The sequence below is a fragment of the Eretmochelys imbricata genome, chromosome 1 (assembly GCF_965152235.1).
Source record: "Eretmochelys imbricata isolate rEreImb1 chromosome 1, rEreImb1.hap1, whole genome shotgun sequence".
Taxonomy (NCBI): domain Eukaryota; kingdom Metazoa; phylum Chordata; order Testudines; family Cheloniidae; genus Eretmochelys; species Eretmochelys imbricata.
Window position 1 is genome coordinate 166,890,747 of NC_135572.1, and position 17,048 is coordinate 166,907,794.

Below are 17,048 nucleotides of genomic sequence, written 5' to 3' on the forward strand. Positions count from 1 at the left end.
TCCTTAGGCTGGCTGAGGAGGAAGGAGGCCCGTGCTCTATCCCAGTAGCAACTCTTCAGCCCGCAGGCCTGCAGAAACCGGCCCAGAGGGAGGCAGGCCGGCTACCGCGCCCACAGCTTTCCCACTGGCTGCGCTCGGGGTTTCAATTGCCAAGTCCCACAGAGAAGATGCAGACCCCCTCCCCCGGTGGCAGACGTGAGGGTGGGAAAGGTAAGGCCTGCCGCCCCAGCCAGCCCCCGGCGCTGCGCCCACACGGGGTGGGACTCGGGAGAGCCACCGCCAGCGCCCCGACCAGACTGGAAGCACGTGCGGGAGGCGAGCAGCAGCCCTGGCCGGGCAATCCGTGCTGGGCACCCCCTGCAGCCTCCCCGCGCCCCGCACTGCAGAGACTGGCCGCTGCCAGGGGGCGCGCTGTTACTCCCGCCCGGGGCACAGCGGCGGCGGAGCAGACACGCGCCGCGGCAGCCCCGCCCCCACACCACGCGCTGGAGCCGGGAAAGGGCGGGGCTCTTCTCCGTCCCCGCCCTTCGGAGACAGGAAAAGGGGGCGGGGCTTCCTCTTTGTCCCCTCCCTTCGCGGGAGGGTGGGGCTTTGCCCGGGGCAGGGCTCCGCGCGTGCGCGTCGCTTCCGGTTCCGGCGCTGGGAGCGAGCGGGCGGTTTGAAGGCGGGGGATGGCGGGCGCGCAGTACGTGCCGCCGGGCGCGGGGCTGAACGCGTCCCTGTCGTTGCTGGAGGCGGAGAGCAGCCAGGGGCCGGCGGCGGCGGGGGGCCTGGAGGAGCCGGAGGAGCTGCCCATGGTGTTCCTGTGCGCCGGCTGCAAGCGGCCTGTGGGGGACACGCTGGGCTGGGTGGCCAACGACGAGGAGACCGGCTGCGTCCTGCTGCGCAGTGAGTCCCCCGGAGCGTGCCCGGCTCCAACCCCTGCCCCGCCGCTGCCCGAGCCTGTTCCGGTGGCCGTTAGTGACGGTTGGTCCCCGTCTGTCTGTTGCAGGCGCCTCCCCCAACGTCTCGGTGGAGAAGGAGCAGAAACTCTCCAGCCGGCCCGGCGAGTGCGGATGGTGAGTGACCGCGGGGCGGGCTCCGGCAGCCGGGGGCGCCCAGGGAGACGGGCACCCCCGAGTCAGGGCTGGGGTACGCCCAGAGCAGCCCCGCCCCGGCCCCCGCCTGATCCCTCGGGCGGGTCAGCCTGCACGGGCGCCGCTTAAGCCGGCGCCAAGCGGAACCCCCCGCCCCGACCCGCCCCGGGGTCCGCTGAGGGCTGGTTTCGAAACCGCCGGTAAAGGTGCGGCGTTGGCCTCGCTGCTGAAGAGACTCTCCCAATCCGAAGGGTTTATGGCTCGGTGACTTCAAAATTGCCCGCTGCAAAGCATCTTAACCCGGGAACAAAAGTGGAAAAAATTTTGTTCAGTTAGTTCATAATCAAAAAGGCCCAACAAATCTCAGCTGATTAACAGGCAAACTCGCCTGTAAAAACCCACATAGGGTAAGTGCAAAGGATCTTGCCGAATATGGCATGAAACCTAGATACTGCTTGGGAGGGAGGCAGGGAGTTAGGAATAACCTAAACCAGACCACCCGTTTAGAAGTCAGTCTTATCTAGGGTAGTCTAATGTGCTCTGCTATAGAGATGAGGAATGTTCCTTGCTAAAATCATGGTTAGGGTTCAAAGGTTGTATATTTGGAATACAAATGAAACAAAGATATATATGAATCTAGTCTAAGACTGGGAGTGAATGAATTAGAATCAATTTAAATGTTTTCTAAAGAAGTGGTTACATATTTGCTTACAGTATGATTGAAACTTTGTTCTGCTCTGGCTGTTCAATGACCCTTGGGAACATCTACAGATGCACCCCAAAACATCTTGACTACAAGCGAGACTTATTTTGCTTCAATGTTGACTCTATTGAAAGGTAAGGATGAGACCTAAAGGTCCAAGTTATCAGATAAATATGCTAATTGGTTTTTGCCTTTTAGATTGAGACAAATAGTTTGGGATCATTACTAACACTTTTAGCAATCAGATAACTGTGCAAAACTTGTGTTAGGGTGAGGATGGGGGTGGGTATTTGGAGAAGGTTATGGATTACTTCTCTAAATTCCTTTTGTTCAAGTGCAGTGTTTTCTGTTAATGTCTCCTATATCACAGCACTTAAGTTGTGAAAACATTCCATGTACAGTATAATATTGCCTAAGACCTGATATTTACATATCTTGGATGTTCTTTTATATAATACAACTCACAAGTGCATAAAATTACACTAGGTACCCAACACAAAAGCCAGAAGGTACCTCTACTTCCAATCTCATTCCAGAGACACTGCACATAGATACCACAGTGACTGGTCACTAAGTGCGAATGGATTCAGATCGATCTTAAGTAAAATTTGTTCCATTTAACCTCAAGGACAAAGTGAGCAGGATGACAATGTGGTGGTGAAATGTAGGTGTGCTGATGCATTGGCCTTATGCTTAAAGCCAGAAGTTCAGGTGCTGACATAGTTACAATATTTGAAACACGTTTTTCATTGTGGTAAATAGTTGATTTAAAACATTCTTCAGTATCTAAATCCTGGATTAAGTTGTTGTTTAACAGTGTGGACTGATTTTAAATCTCTCTTAATCTTGTTTTGCATTTGTACTTTTAATTCTTTTCCTAAGGCACGGTTCATTCTCATTGGTTGCTAACCATTAAAACAGGTTGATTTGCAACTAAATATAGCCTTTATGCTAAATTTTGTGCATTTTGCTAACTAGGAGAATACGCTATCTATATGTTTAACCAGTTATAGCTGAATATAAATTTATTGAGAGTTCATTTTTTACTTGTGATTTAAGCATTATTTCTGTGGAAATTCAGTTAAGATGCACAAAATAGATTTTTTGAATTCTTTTAGTTAAATAAAACTACCTTAAATGTGCTGGATACATAAGAAATTTTTATTAAGAGTTTTGCATTTACAACTAACCTAGTAAACAAAGAAAGTACTAGCTTTAGTTAGTGAATTGAACTGATTTGTTCTGGTCACCATGTTCTTCATGAGTTTAGAACCAGCAGTTCTTCTTTGAGTGCTTATACGTGTCCATTCCCACATAGGTGTGTGAGTTTTCCCCGAGTACTGTTGCTGGAAATTTTCCCCCTAGCAGTATCGATCGAGTTGGGTGTAGACCACTCTGGTGCTGCGCGCACATGATGTTGGTATAAAGGGCCCTGCCAACCCCATTTCCCTTCTGTTCCTTCTTACTGCCTGTGACGGTTGGCTGGAATTCTTCATTGCTCTTAAACCAATAGGAGAAAATTGCCTTTCGTGCCGCTTTTAGTGTAAATAGTTGTTACAGTTTTAGATAGCTCGGATGCGTCCGGACTTAACTTGCAGGATTGTCTGCCTTGCTAGTGTCGGGGCATCCCAGGTTTCAAGCCCTGCACTTAGAGCTGTCTCAAGTGCCTTTGGGCAGTTCATAGGAAAGACCGCTGCCAAATCTGCAAACGCTTCAGTCCGCAGGCCAAGAAGGACCAAGTGGCCCAACTGAAGGTCCTCATAGATGCAGCCTTAAAGACTGGCTTCGGGGCTGCGCTTGGACCCAGCACCAAGCACCTCAGCTTCAGCGTGGAACATTTCTCCATTGACCTGGGACTCTTGGCACCTATTGCCCTCCCCCTGTGCCTAAGAAGAAATACCGCAAGCACCAAGAGAAGACCAGGTCTCCGGTGTCAAAATCGAAGGGAGGCAGGGAGAGAGCAAGATCCGCTCTGGACTGCTTGTCTCCCCTGGCACCACAGCATCAGGTGTTGGCAAGTCCGATGCTGCTCTGACACCTACAAAGGAGCAGACAACATACTAGCCAGTTTGCGGTGCCGTCAACTCCTGAGGCGTTCACAGCAGCCAGGGACCATCTCACCCTTCTGGTACTGGGATCCCCGGAGGATCAAGACTCTGTACCACCAGTTCCACAAAGAGGCAGGGAGCCACCCCCTGAATCTCACCTGGTGCTGTGACCACTGTCTAGGCGGAAGCCCCTGTTATCAGCCACAAGATTGCCTCCTCGACTGTCTCTGGCTTCAAGCAGCACGACATTGCTCTGGTCTCCATACTACAGCTCAGAGCCTTGGTCAGGCTTGAAGGTCAGATCCTATTCCCCTCTGTGACATAGTTGACATTGCGGCTCTCTGGGCTTTTAGTACTATACCACGGTCCCATGTTCCACAGTACCACCAGGAGCATGGCCATAGGGCCATGACGATACAGTAGCCCTTTTGGAACCCTTGAGGATTTTCCTTCCTCATGGCACCCCCTCAAGGCACTCATACTCCATTGTTTCGGAGGTGAGAGCACCCCCGGCATCGTTCAGGGAGACTCCGGTACCGAGCCTTGGGAGGAAGCCCACTGGGCCTTGGCGGACACTGAGGAAACTACGGAGGCTATGCAGTCGTCCTGCACCTCTCCAGACAAGGCATTAGTGACACCAGGGGCCTCCCATTCACAAGACAACAACAAATCCTCGTACTCCTTGTGAAAGCGGGTAGCCTCCAACTTTAGTGTCCAAGTAGAGGTGGTCGAGGAGGTTGCCCATAGACTGCTGGACATCTTATCACCAGTGGGACCCTCTAGGATGGCCCTACCTCTACATGATGCCATCATGAAACTGATCAAGGCACTGTGGCAAACCCCTGCCTCTCTGCCTCTGACAGCGAAGTGCACAGAGCACAAGTATTTTGCACTGGACAAGAGGTCTGAATTCCCTTTTTTCTCACCCTCAATGGGATCCCTGGTGGTTGTGACTGCCAATAAGAAGGACCACCAGGGAAAGACTGCTCCTATGCCTAAAGCAAGGGAACCAAAGAAACTGGACTTGTTTGAATGGAAAGCATATTCCACAGGGTGTCTTCAGCTTTGCATAGCGAACCAGCAAGCCTTGCTGGGTTGCTACGATTTTAATATGTGGGAGTCCATGATTAAACTCAAGGACCTTTTCCCACAGGACTCCATGCAGGCGTTTTCCTCCCTTGTCAAGGAAGGGAAAACTGGCTCGTACCTTTCTGCATGCTGCTGATTCTGCAGCCAGATCAATGGCTACTGTGGTGACAATGCAGAGCAGTTCGTGGTTGCAGTCCTCAGGGCTACCTAAAAAGGTGAAAGAAACGATTCAGGACCTCCCATTTGAGGGAACATCAGTCTTTTTGGAGCAAATGGATCACAGGCTGCACAGCCTCAAGGACTCAAAAGCAACCTTGACGTCCTTGGGACTTTACATGCCAGCAGGGTCGAGAAAGCAGTACAGGCTACAAGACAGGCTGCTACTTCTGTCAGCCTCCTACGCAGGGCCAACGTAGGAGGAAAAATATGGTGTTTAGACTCAGACCTCCTCCCCTGTCTTTGTCAGCAGGCCTCATTCAACCTGGACCCAGGCACTCGGGATCTCTTTTGAGGAGATGTTCCAGGTTGGCACTGCTATCCCCCCTGCATCGGATCCAGCTACCCCCCCCTTATTTTCCAACCGCCTTTCCTACTTCTCGGATGCCTGGACTGAGCTCACGTTGGACCGCTGGGTCCTTAACAATAGAACTGGGTTACACCATCCAATTTCTATCTTCCCCTCCATTCCGTCCCTCTTCAGGGACTCTTCTCATGAGCATCTGTTGCAACAGGAAGTCCAGTCCCTCCTTTGCATGGGAGCCCTAGCAGAGGTTCAGGCTCACATGAGAAGGAAGGGGTCTTACTCCATTACTTCCTAATCCCAGAGCCACAGGTGGGCTCAGACACATTTTAGACTAGTACCTCAAGAACTTAATGTTCTGCATGGTCTCCTTGGCCTCCATCATCCCCTCGCTGGATCCAGGGGACTGATATGCCGTCCTCGATCTAAAGAACACTTACTTCCACATTTCAATCTTCCACTGCCACAGATGCTTCCTAAGTTTTGTAGCGAATCAAGCCTATTACCAGTTCCCGTGCTCCCATGAGGCCTGTTGGCTAATGAGTCTTCACCAAATGTGTGGCAGTGGTAGCAGCTTTTTAAAAAAAATGGGGTGGGGTGGGGGGGGGGAGTCAACGTCTTTCTATATCTCTACAACCGGTTAATCAAGGCCTGCTCCAGAGATCCCATCCTGCCTGGGGCTTGAGCCTCATCCTATCAAAGCTCACTGGGCCCCTGTTTGAACTATTAGCATCATGCTCATTGTTACACCTTTCCTGGAAACTGGCCTTCCTGGTGGCCATCACTTTGGCCAGAAGAGTTGTGGAGATCTGGGCCCTCATACTGGAGTCCCCATACACATTCATTGTTAAGGACAAGGTACAGCTGTGGCCACACCAGTTGTTCCTTCCAAAAGTTGCTTGACTACAGTGGAACTGTGAGACAATCGCTGGTATTCTACCCTAAACTGCATGCAAATAGAGAAGAACAGCGTCTCTACTCGCTGGACGCCTGGAGGGTCTTAGCTTTCTATGTGTAAAGGAGCAAGCCGTTCCGCATGTCTTCTCAACTATTCATAATGATAGCAGAAAGAAAGAAAGGTCTCTCCATCCCTGCACAGAGACTTTCTTCGTGGATTACCTTGTGTATCCAGGAATTTTACAAGCTCACAGACATCCCGCCCCCGGCTATCCTTATAGCTCACTCTACAAGATCCCAAGCTGCCTCCGTGGCTTTCCTAGTGCAAGTTCTGATTTAGGTCATCTGCACGGCAGCGACCTGGTCGTCCAGTCATGCAGTAATGATGCACTATGCCATTATTCAACAGGCTACAGAGGATGCTGGCTTTGGCCAGGCAGTTCTGCAGTCAGCCTGTCCTTAAACACCAAATCCGCCTCCTGTATAACTGCTTTTGAGTCACCTATGTGGGAATGGACATGTGCAAGCATGCAAAGAAGAAAAAACAGTTACTTAACTTTCCGTAAGTTGTTTTTCAAGATGTTGCACATGCCCATTGCAAGACCCATCCTCTGTCCCCTCTTTGGAGGCGGTCATCAAGAAGAACCTGAAAGGGAGCGAGGTAGGCAGTGCCCTTTATACCAGTGCCCTGTGCATGCAGTACCAGAGGGCACTAGAGCTGACCTGATACCAGTAGGGGAGAAATTTCAAGCAATTGTACTCAGGGTGCGCATGTACCTACATGGGAATGACACGTGCAATGCATCTCGAAGAACAGCAGTTACAGAAAGGTTAGTAGCCATTTTCTCATTCTCTTATACCTAGTTTTTTATTCATAGGTTGGAAGAGGAAACAGTGTCCTTGTGTTTTTTGGGTTTTTTTTCCAACTCCCAACTAGTTTCTTAACTTTGAACGAGTCAGTCATTGAACTGAATTAGATTGATAAACTGAAATGAAGAAAATGTTCTCTGCACCTGCAGAAGAGGCTACAGCTGTTAAAGGTGGTTTAGCACTTCAGCAGACTGTTCCAATATAAAGAACAGGAGTACTTGTGGCACCAATTTGTTAGTCTCTCTAAGGTGCCACAAGAACTCCTGTTCTTTTTGCGGCTACAGACTAATACGGCTGCTACTCTGAAACCTGTTCCAATATACTTATCCAGTGACTTCCACTAGTTCAGTGGTTTGAAATTCTTTAGAACTTCACAGCTTACTATTACTTTAATAGATCATAGTAAGTTGAGGCCTTAACATAAGTTAAGGCAGGGAGGGAGGGAGAGATAGCTCAGTGGTTTGAGCATTGCCCTGCTAAACCCAGGTTTGTGAGTTCAATCCTTGAAGGGGCCATTTAGGGATCTGGGGCAAAAATTGGGGATTGGCCCTGCTTTGAGCAGGGGGTTGGACTAGATGACTCTTCCAACCCTGATATTCTATGATTTTAAGTAGTCATAATTAAACATTTTACATTTTTTAGTTAAAATAAACCAGTATATGACTTAATTCTGTTTTTATTTTAAAAAAATCAATATTTTACTCTGTGATTAATAGCATGAGTTTTTTTGATCAGTGCAGCACTTCACTCTGTCACTGTCATAGAGAGCTACTTTTATTGCTAAATGGTCCTTTAAGTTGGCTTCCTTGTTTTGCATTATGACTGACAATCATGTGAACTGTAACTCTACTATATTAGTTACATCCTAGGATCGTCAGAAAAACAAGCTGTAACTGATGATGAACCTTTAACTCTTGAAAGTCGAGCTGGCTTAGAAGAGGCAATAGAAAGGGTAAGATTTCATTTTAAGTAATTCAGGGTTAACTACAGTTGAGAAAGATTTACAGCCAAATCAATAATAATCCCACTTAATCACCTATGAGTTCAGCCAGAGTGATCTTAATTTTTATGCATATTATCATGTTTCATTTTTAGACAGTTAACTATAGCCTATTGTGTGTATGTAGTTGAGAATTTCCCTCTAGATACAGTTTTTACAAACAAAAAACTTTTCACTGATGCATTTTTGGATTTCTGACCAGCTTGGTTTGAAGCCATAGCGTAAAATAATTGTACTTGAAATATTTTTCCAGTGTTACACAACAGAAATACAAAATATTTTTAACTATGGAAATGCCTTCTTTTGAGCCTGTAGTCTGGGCTCCTATCATTCCATAATCTTGCAGCCAGGACAGTACTGAAGAGAACACATGAACAAAACTTCTGAGAGAAGCTAAACTTGTGTTACAAAAGATGAACACAGTGAAACTTTCAGCCAAGTGTCAGATAACTCTAGGATAGTTGTGGTGGCTACGTTGCTATAGTAGTTGTCAGAAGTAACTGAAGCTCCAAACATTATGTATCCTCTTACTTTTAGAGAGGATGGTGAGTAAAGATTGAAAACAGAAATGTAATGGATCTCCTGTGGTCAATACTAGTTATGTAGCTATCATTGAGCTAGCATTATGGTGTTGATTTGTTTTGTCTTGTAAATTCATATTTCTGGGAAACTATTTTTTCCAATTTATTTAACAGGCAGAAACTATACTGAAAGCACTGGAGGCAAGACTGTCTGTAGTTGAATCAAGTTTTGCATTACGTCATAACAGCTGAAAGAAACTTCATGTATGTAGCTTATTAGTGGGAACACTTCATGGAAAGCTTGCTTTTATAATCTCCAGAATCTGTTGGAGTGCTGCAAAAGCCTTCCAGTGAATAGCGCAAAAACTGCATCACTGACTTGTGGGATGATGTATGTGAAATTGAAATATTCCCTTCTGCTGACATCCATGCTACCTTTATGTATGGGTTTTTTTTCCTGTCTCCCGGCCCATGCTCTGGGCAACTTCTACCTAAAAGGGTAGTTAAATAGATTCTCCTGAAGCAGACTAGTGCTGTTTGGATTTCAGCTGGCATGACTCGTATCATGGTATAATTTGGGTAGGACTTTTGCCAGTATCTGAGAGAGTCATCCAGAATTGTCTGCTGAACTGACATCTATTAAATTTTCTAAAACTAAAGTAACAAGCTAACCCTGAACTTTCTTAAATGATGATTGAATTGTTCATCATTTTGTTTTATTTTTACAGCCTTCCCTTGACCATTGAGGCATTGAGCAGTAGGATTTAAATGTAGCAGGTTCTGCATTCTAGCCTTGGGCTGGCCAGAATTTATTAACTTTCTTTACTGGAGACTTTAAAAACAAAACAACTTTGCATAGAACATCTTGGGGGAAAAATGCAGTTATTGTGGAGCTTAAAAAAATATTGTGAATAGCCCTTCAACCTTGTTTGAGATGAAGAACAAGTTTAAAATGTATGCTTAAATATAAGCTAAACTCAGTACATATAGTTAAGTGCTCTAGTCTGAGTGTTAACTGGTTCTGATATCAGTTTTGTAATTGTTTGATTTTTATTTAAAGGGTTGTGTTCTAATATCTTGCAAAACTTAGAATTAGTTTATAAATTTGTTTATGAAACAGATACTTGGACAATCAATGTAAAATGTTTAAAGTCTTGTAAATACATTTCTAATAAAAATAAAGAAACTAGATCAATGATTTGCTGGCTTTCTTACTTCAAGACTAGATGCACTTTCTGTCCCTTGAAACTTTGTGCAAATTGTCAAACTACAACATTTTTGTTTCAAGTATAACCTAAGCTGTGGTAGTTAACACAGATTTGTCAGCAGGCAGCGACACACTCTATTCATAACCAATCAGTGAAAGCAAATCATGCTGTTTATCTCTATTTTTCTGTTTCTCTTTCAAATAAACGAACACCATTTTATCTGCAAAAGGCTCTCTGATAAATTGAGTATATAGATTATAATTAGGCTATAACTAATTTGTGGCTGCATTGTGTAATGTACAACTCAAATTAACTGCTTCACTGAAATTATTTCCTAGTAGGAATTGCTGTACAACTTCTCCAGACTCGAGTGAAATTTATTTTCCTTCAGCATTAGCCATGTAAGATTTTTTTCTTCTGATCACAACAGTTTTATTTTTCCCTTACCCTTTTAAATACTCTTCTTGAGTTATTAACTGTCATGGCCCCATAGTGATTATTTTTGTCCCTCCTCAGTGTTATTTTACTGAAGTTGAACTTTGTGTCTTGTGATCAGATAATCTTTTAGATGCTGCTTCAACTGCTTTTCTGTTTGTTACACTGTTGGAGGGCATGTGCCCAATGCACTCTGGATTCTTCAGGCCAGCGTGGCCTGAGTGTCTTTTTCCCTCCTACCTAATGGCATAAAAAGCTGGGCCACCCCAACTGCCCCTCAGTTCCTTCTCACTGCCAGTGGTTATGAGTCAGAACTTGCAGTGTATGAGTGTTTCTCTCTCTCTCTGGTCTATTCATTGTATTCTAAATAGTTTTAAACCTAAATACCTAATGTTAATGATTAACTAACTGCTAGCTTTTGATATTTCAAGTGTTTGCTTTCTACTTTTAAGAAGACTTTTTCTCTTTGCCTGTGAGACTTCACAAATCTCTAGACTTCAAAAATTGCCCTTCATGCAAGGCAGCAATGCCTCTTAATGATGGACATACCAGCTGCTTGTGAGGGGGCTACACACTTTTTAGCTTCTGTAGGCTGAGTTTATTATACACCAGGGGCTCCTTGCATTCCTCAATTCCACCCCACAAATGCCCTGTGTACCACCCTCCGGTTGTCCTCCTGCCAAGGGTTCTGTGTACTTATTCCCCATATAACGGGGACCAGCATTTTCTCCCTATGCCCTCCCCACAATTATTTATGTGGGAGATTAGTATGGTGACACCCTCACAAACTTAATTATTGAGAGGATGAGCAGAGGTGAGATGGAGTATTGTTATGCTGGAAGGCATTAATGGGTGCCATCAGTCAGTTTGATCTATAGACAGTTGCAGAGGTGCTTGAAGCTATAGGTGTGCTAAATAGATAGCAGGAGCTTCAGGTGTCCCCCATTTTTCTACAGGTTTTCTGACCCCCCCCCAAATCATCAAGATTCCAGCCATTGATGCTTAGACTAGTACATTCCCTAAAATGTTGGAATTAACCAGATTTGGCCATTCAAGGTTTATCACATTATATACAGACAGAAGAAATGCCACAAGTTGAATGTAAGGCCTTCAGAAGTTTAGCCAGTTTTTGTTTTGGTGAGGGACACTTCTGTAAAGTGTCCTCAAAAGGAACCCAAAAGGCTAGAGAATTTCACCTAGATTCATAGATACTAAGGTCAGAAGAATGAGCACAGACTCAAAAAGCAAGAGATCTAGACCCACTAACTTAATCAGACTTTATTGAGGTAGCGTTTTCCAGTCAGTCAGTGTTGCCAGCTGCTGTTCTGCTGAAGTGTACAACTAACAGCCTAGATTCAGACTTGCATATGGATGTGTATGTATACTATCCCCTGTAGTTGAAATTACATATTTTATCGGTGATCAACTAGTAACTCCATCTTCAGTTAATTAGTAGTCAATGCAACAGCCAGGTTAAAGGTAATGACTAAAGACATTTTTCTGTTTAGGTGTAAAACAACTGTTTTAGTACATATGAACACTCAAAATCTTAAACATTGTAGTTGTGAGTTAAGATCCACGTATGTCTCTATTTAAAACTTACAGCTATCACTTTCAGTATACTGTGAACCATGCTATGTTGTCTCTCTGAAGTTATGGTATTGCTCATTGCTTGATAGGCAGTATGTGTGTTGGGCAATTGTTCCTGCATTGTTTTAGTTCTCTCCTGCCTCCTCAGTTTCTCTCCCTGAACTCAGGATAAACAGTAAGCTCAGCTTTATGAAGTGGGTCATATTCAAAATTTACTACTCTAAATTTCTTGCACTTGTCCTATGTGCTCATGAGAACATGTCAGGGATGGCCTAGGTATACTTGGTCCTGTCTCTCCAGTGGGCTGGACTTGATGATCTCCTGAGGTCCTTCCAGACTTACATTTCTATGATTGTCATTTATCCTTGATCAGCCCAGAAAATAGTGTACAGTTGACAGAGCCGTGATTCAGCTTAGGCATGTTTTATTTTGTAGTTCATCTTGAGTATATGCATCTAAACAGATATGTCAATAGAAAAACTTCTTTACAGGATCTAAGGATTACATATTGAGATCTCAGTCTCAGAAAGTGATCTGGTCTGGAATACAGGTAGTGAATGATATATTCTGGGGAGGAAAAGTGATAAAAGTAGTAATCAATAATAGACACTTAAGGTATCAGTGATGTGGCCCTCAGGCCAATGTACTAGTCCTCATGTGGCCCTCGTGGTGATTTGAGTTTGAGATCACTGGTTTAAAGACTTCAAGTTACAGAGAACTCACCATTTACAGTAGTTCAAACCTGCAAGTGACCTGTACCCCATGCTGCAAAGGAAGGGAAAAGACTCCCGTGGTCTCAGCTAATCTGAGCAGGGGGAAAATTCCTACCCAACTCCACATATGGCAATCAGTTAGACCAGGGGTTCTCAAACTGGGGGTTGGAACTCCTCAGGGACTCATGAGATTATTACATGGGGGCATCATGAGCTGTCAGCCTCAAACCCAAACCCCACTTTGCCTCCAAGCTTTATAATAGTGTTGAATATATTAAAATATGTTTTTAATTTATAAGGAGCGGTCGCACTCAGAGGCTTGCTATGTGAAAGGGGTCATCAGTATGAAAGTTTGAGAACCACTGAGTTAGATGCCAAACACATGGGCAAGACCCACCGGGCAGTTACCTGGGAAAGAGTTCTCTGTAGTAACTGAGAGCACTCCCCATCTAGTGTCCCATCTCCAGCAGTAGGGGATTCTTGCTAGAGGCAGTCGCAGATAGGCCACTTGCCATCATACCATCCCCTTCAAAAACTTCAAGCTCAGTTTTGAAGCCAGTTAGATTTTTTTTGCCCCCCCCCCTTGGAAGGCTGTTCCAGAACTTCACTCCTCTGATGGTTAGAAACCTTTGTCTAATTGCAAGCCTAAACTTGAGGTTTATAGCCACAGTGGACAGCAACAGCAGGGGCTCCCCGGCTAAACCAGCCTGTCCCCCGGCAGCCCCAAGTAATGCACAGCCCATCACAGACATGGGAGCACCTGCCACTCCAGCCACGGAGGAGAAAGCCAGCAAGCCCCAGGAACTGGCTTCAGCATGTCCAAGATGTGTCGTGTCTGTGTGTACAGATACTTAGACACATGTCGCTGGGTCAGCCCCTCGATCACCTTTTGCATTTCTTGTTCCCACAGGGACACACAAATACATGCACATGCATTAGACACACACACACAATTCCATTCCCGCCTGTCTTGGCCTAGCAAGTTGCACCCACATGACCAAAAGGGAACAGAGGCTGAGCCCTCAGGGTCCCTGTGCAAGATCCCAACAAACTTTGGGACAGGCGCCTGGCTCTGTAGGCCAGCGATGACTCCACAGCAGGCCCAGCACTGCAAGCCTCAGACAGGCACCAAATTTGAACCCCACACATGGCCCCATTGGCCTGGCTGGAGCTGCCCTCCCAAATATAGAAGTCACACTATACCTCTGGTCAAGAGCTTCCCCTAGCCTCATTTCTTGCCCATGTGTTCAGCATCTAACTCAGTGGTTCTCAAACTTTTGTATTGGTGACCCCTTTCACATAGCAAGCCTCTGAGTGCGACTCCCCCTTATAAATTAAAAACATATTTTAATATATTCAACACTATTATAAAGGCTGGAGGCAAAGTGGGGTTTGGGTTTGAGGCTGACAGCTCACGACCCCCCACCATGTAATAATCTCATGAGTCCCTGAGGAGTTCCAACCCCCAGTTTGAGAACCCCTGGTCTAACTGATTGCCATATGTGGAGTTGGGTAGGAGTTTTCCCCCGGTCAGATTAGCTGAGACCACGGGAGTCTTTTCCCTTCCTTTGCAGCATGGGGTACAGGTCACTTGCAAGTTTAAACTACCGTAAATGGTGAGTTCTCTGTAACTTGAAGTCTTTAAACCAGTGATCTCAAACTCAAATCACCACGAGGGCCACATGAGGACTGGTACATTGGCCTGAGGGCCACATCGCTGATACCTTTTCATACAAAGATACAAAAGCCACCCCCCCTCTGACTCTGGCCCTGGCCCTGGCCCTTTCCCGCCCCTTCCCCAAAGTTCCCACCTCAACTCTGCCCCCCTCCCTTCCCCAAATCCCTGCCTCCTCCCCTAAGCACGTGGCTTCCCCACTCCTCCTGCCTCCCTCCTGGAAAGCTCTAAGTGCCACCCAACAGGCAGCACCCCAAGCTGCTGGGGGGAAAAGAGGAGGAAGTTGGGGGTCAGGTGGGCTCCTGGCAGGAGCCTGTCCTGGTGCATTAAGATAAGTGCACTGAGCCTCGCCTCCCTGACCACAGCACCCACCCATAAGGTTAGCCCTGTCGGGGGACAGGGGGGAACACCTCCCACACACTTTCTCCCCAAACTATACCAATGATGTTAACTGCATAAAGAAGATAAGTAAGGGTAGATTATACATCTTCATTGTTTTTGAATAAATAGAGCTTTGAATATTCACTAGGAAATAGTGACAGATGCGTAGCATGATATCACCTGCTTAAAAGTCCTTAATGCGCTTACACAAGAAAGAGAAGCATACATTAACTTAGATGAGGTTGATGCTCTAGTCTAAACACCTTGGAGGAGGGTGGGGAATAGAATGGCGAATTTGTATTTCAATAAAAAGTGCAATTACCAAGCAGATGATTCCTGAAGCAGATCTTGAACATTTTCTTATCACCATACTTTAACAAATTTTGGAGCAGCAGTTTTGTGGTAAAGAAATACTGATTTGCTCAGATCCATAGCAAATGCTATTTTACTCTGAGGTTCTCAGGTTTGTCCTATCATTGCCTTCCTGATTTGTTCCTTATTCGATTAGCTGCCACTATTCCCCAAGTGTTGACTGCAGTGTTGGTATCTTTAAAGCTCTGGTTGGTTGGTTGGTTTTTTTAATTCTCACTATTACCCTGCCCCCATTACGACTCCAATGGTGGTGTGCCAATAGGAGAATTAGTATGGAGTGCCTGCTGGCATATTAACCACCATGGTATTTACTTCTGTGCAGAGAAGGTCTGGAGGATGGCTCTGGCTAAGCTGTCTAATTGGCCTACCACCATGAAGAAATTTTTAGAAAAACACTAGTGTAGACAAAGTCAAGGTAACCATTGGAGCAGTGTTTTTAAAATGAATGATTAACCTTCCTGTAGCCCATGTTGTACTTTGACCTAAGTGCCTGTATGAATCTCGCTTCAAAAGGCATTAGGACAAATTCAAACTATCTGCCAAGTATAGCTAAATATCCTGAAGAATAGTAGCAACAGCTGGTAGCTTTGACTGTGATGTAGCTGGGGTCATAATTAATTGTCATGGAACACACAATTAGGGCTGAATCTTTTTGTTCGCATAAAAATTTCAGGGTCACCCTAATGGGGCTCCTTCACATTGACCTCACTGTCAAACTCATTGTTTTTTAAACTGCCAAAGTTATTTTTGCTACAGCCTCATAACCTACCCTTTGAAGGTCTGTCCAAAATAGGCAGTACCCAAAAAAGTGGTTCTTGGCTAATAATTGAAATAGTTTTAGCTCTTGGCTTCAGGCATGAAAGATTTAAAAGTTGACCTTCTCAACATTAGATGTAAACTCTCCTGTCTGGAATAGACCTTTTTCAGCATATTAACAGCAAGAAAGAGATTGAGCTGGATACAAGCAAGTAACAAGCATTCGTGGATATGTGTTCTGATGTGAATAGGATCAGAAAGAACACAGTCACAGCTGGTTGTGCAATAAGAGCTCTAGAATTAGCAGGTAGTGGAGATGCCCCAGAATAGACCTCCAGGAGCCAGCAATAGTAGTGGCCCTACCAGTGTAACTGTTGATGCCAAGATTAAGGGGAGGGCAGGAATCCTGGGTTCAAGGAAATAAATTGAGGGGACAGGAGAGGAATAAAATAAGAAAAGAGGCAGGGTGAATCCTGGCCCCCTTGAAGTCAATGGCACAACTCCCACTGACTTCTGTGGGGCTAGGGCTACACCCAGAGAGAGTAGGAAAAAAGAGGGGCGAGGTGAAAATTGGGATGAAAAAAGGGGCACCTCTAAGGCTGCATTTACACTAAGGAAGTTTGGAGAAAAAATTCCCACTGATGCCCAGCAGTTTCACTGAACCCTTGGTGACATTAGCCTAGAGGGTCCCAAGGGGTGGGCATTGTTTTTCTAACAAGACTTATATAGCCTGTCGTGAAAGGGAAAGGCCTGCACTGCAAGAAGTTTGCCAGAACAGAGGGGACAAAGCAGCATAAAGGAAAGGAAAGGAAATTAGTAAACGGTATACGAAAAGAGAAGAACAAGAGGGGAAAAACACTGTGGGAACAATAGGAGAAAATACAGGCTGGAATTCTGAAAGACGTGTAAAGGAGGTAGGCACCTAAATCCTTTTGAATTCCAATAAGAGTTGAGCAAGTAACGCCCTACAGTAGTGGTCCCCAAACTTTTCAGGGTTGTGTGTGCCCCCCTTACCTCTGTCCGCACCCCCCCTCAAAGCCAGGCCAGGAGTGGGCCCAGAGCTCCAGGGCGTGGGTGGGAGACACAGATAGTGGTAAGAGGGCCAAGGCAGGGGCAGGTTTGGGCCTGGGACCAGGAATGGAGCTGGGGCTGTGGCTGGAAGCAGGGCCGGAGCAGGCCTGGGAACGGAGCAGG

At 45.9% G+C, this 17,048-nt stretch overlaps 1 protein-coding gene across 2 annotated transcripts; it reads left to right on the forward strand.

Moving 5' to 3' along the window:
* Nucleotides 1-641: 641 nt before the first annotated feature.
* MIS18A (MIS18 kinetochore protein A) lies at nucleotides 642-9,915 on the forward strand. Of its 2 annotated transcripts, XM_077807265.1 has the most exons (6): nucleotides 642-888; nucleotides 992-1,058; nucleotides 1,791-1,913; nucleotides 8,062-8,155; nucleotides 8,899-8,988; nucleotides 9,453-9,915. In XM_077807265.1, exons 1-5 carry the CDS (start codon nucleotides 672-674, stop codon nucleotides 8,974-8,976), a joined length of 579 nt encoding a protein of 192 aa, XP_077663391.1. In that variant the 5' UTR covers nucleotides 642-671; the 3' UTR covers nucleotides 8,977-8,988; nucleotides 9,453-9,915. The 2 variants fall into 2 exon arrangements, with proteins under 2 accessions (XP_077663391.1, XP_077663390.1); XM_077807264.1 differs by having other exon boundaries at nucleotides 8,899-9,915.
* Nucleotides 9,916-17,048: the final 7,133 nt, after the last annotated feature.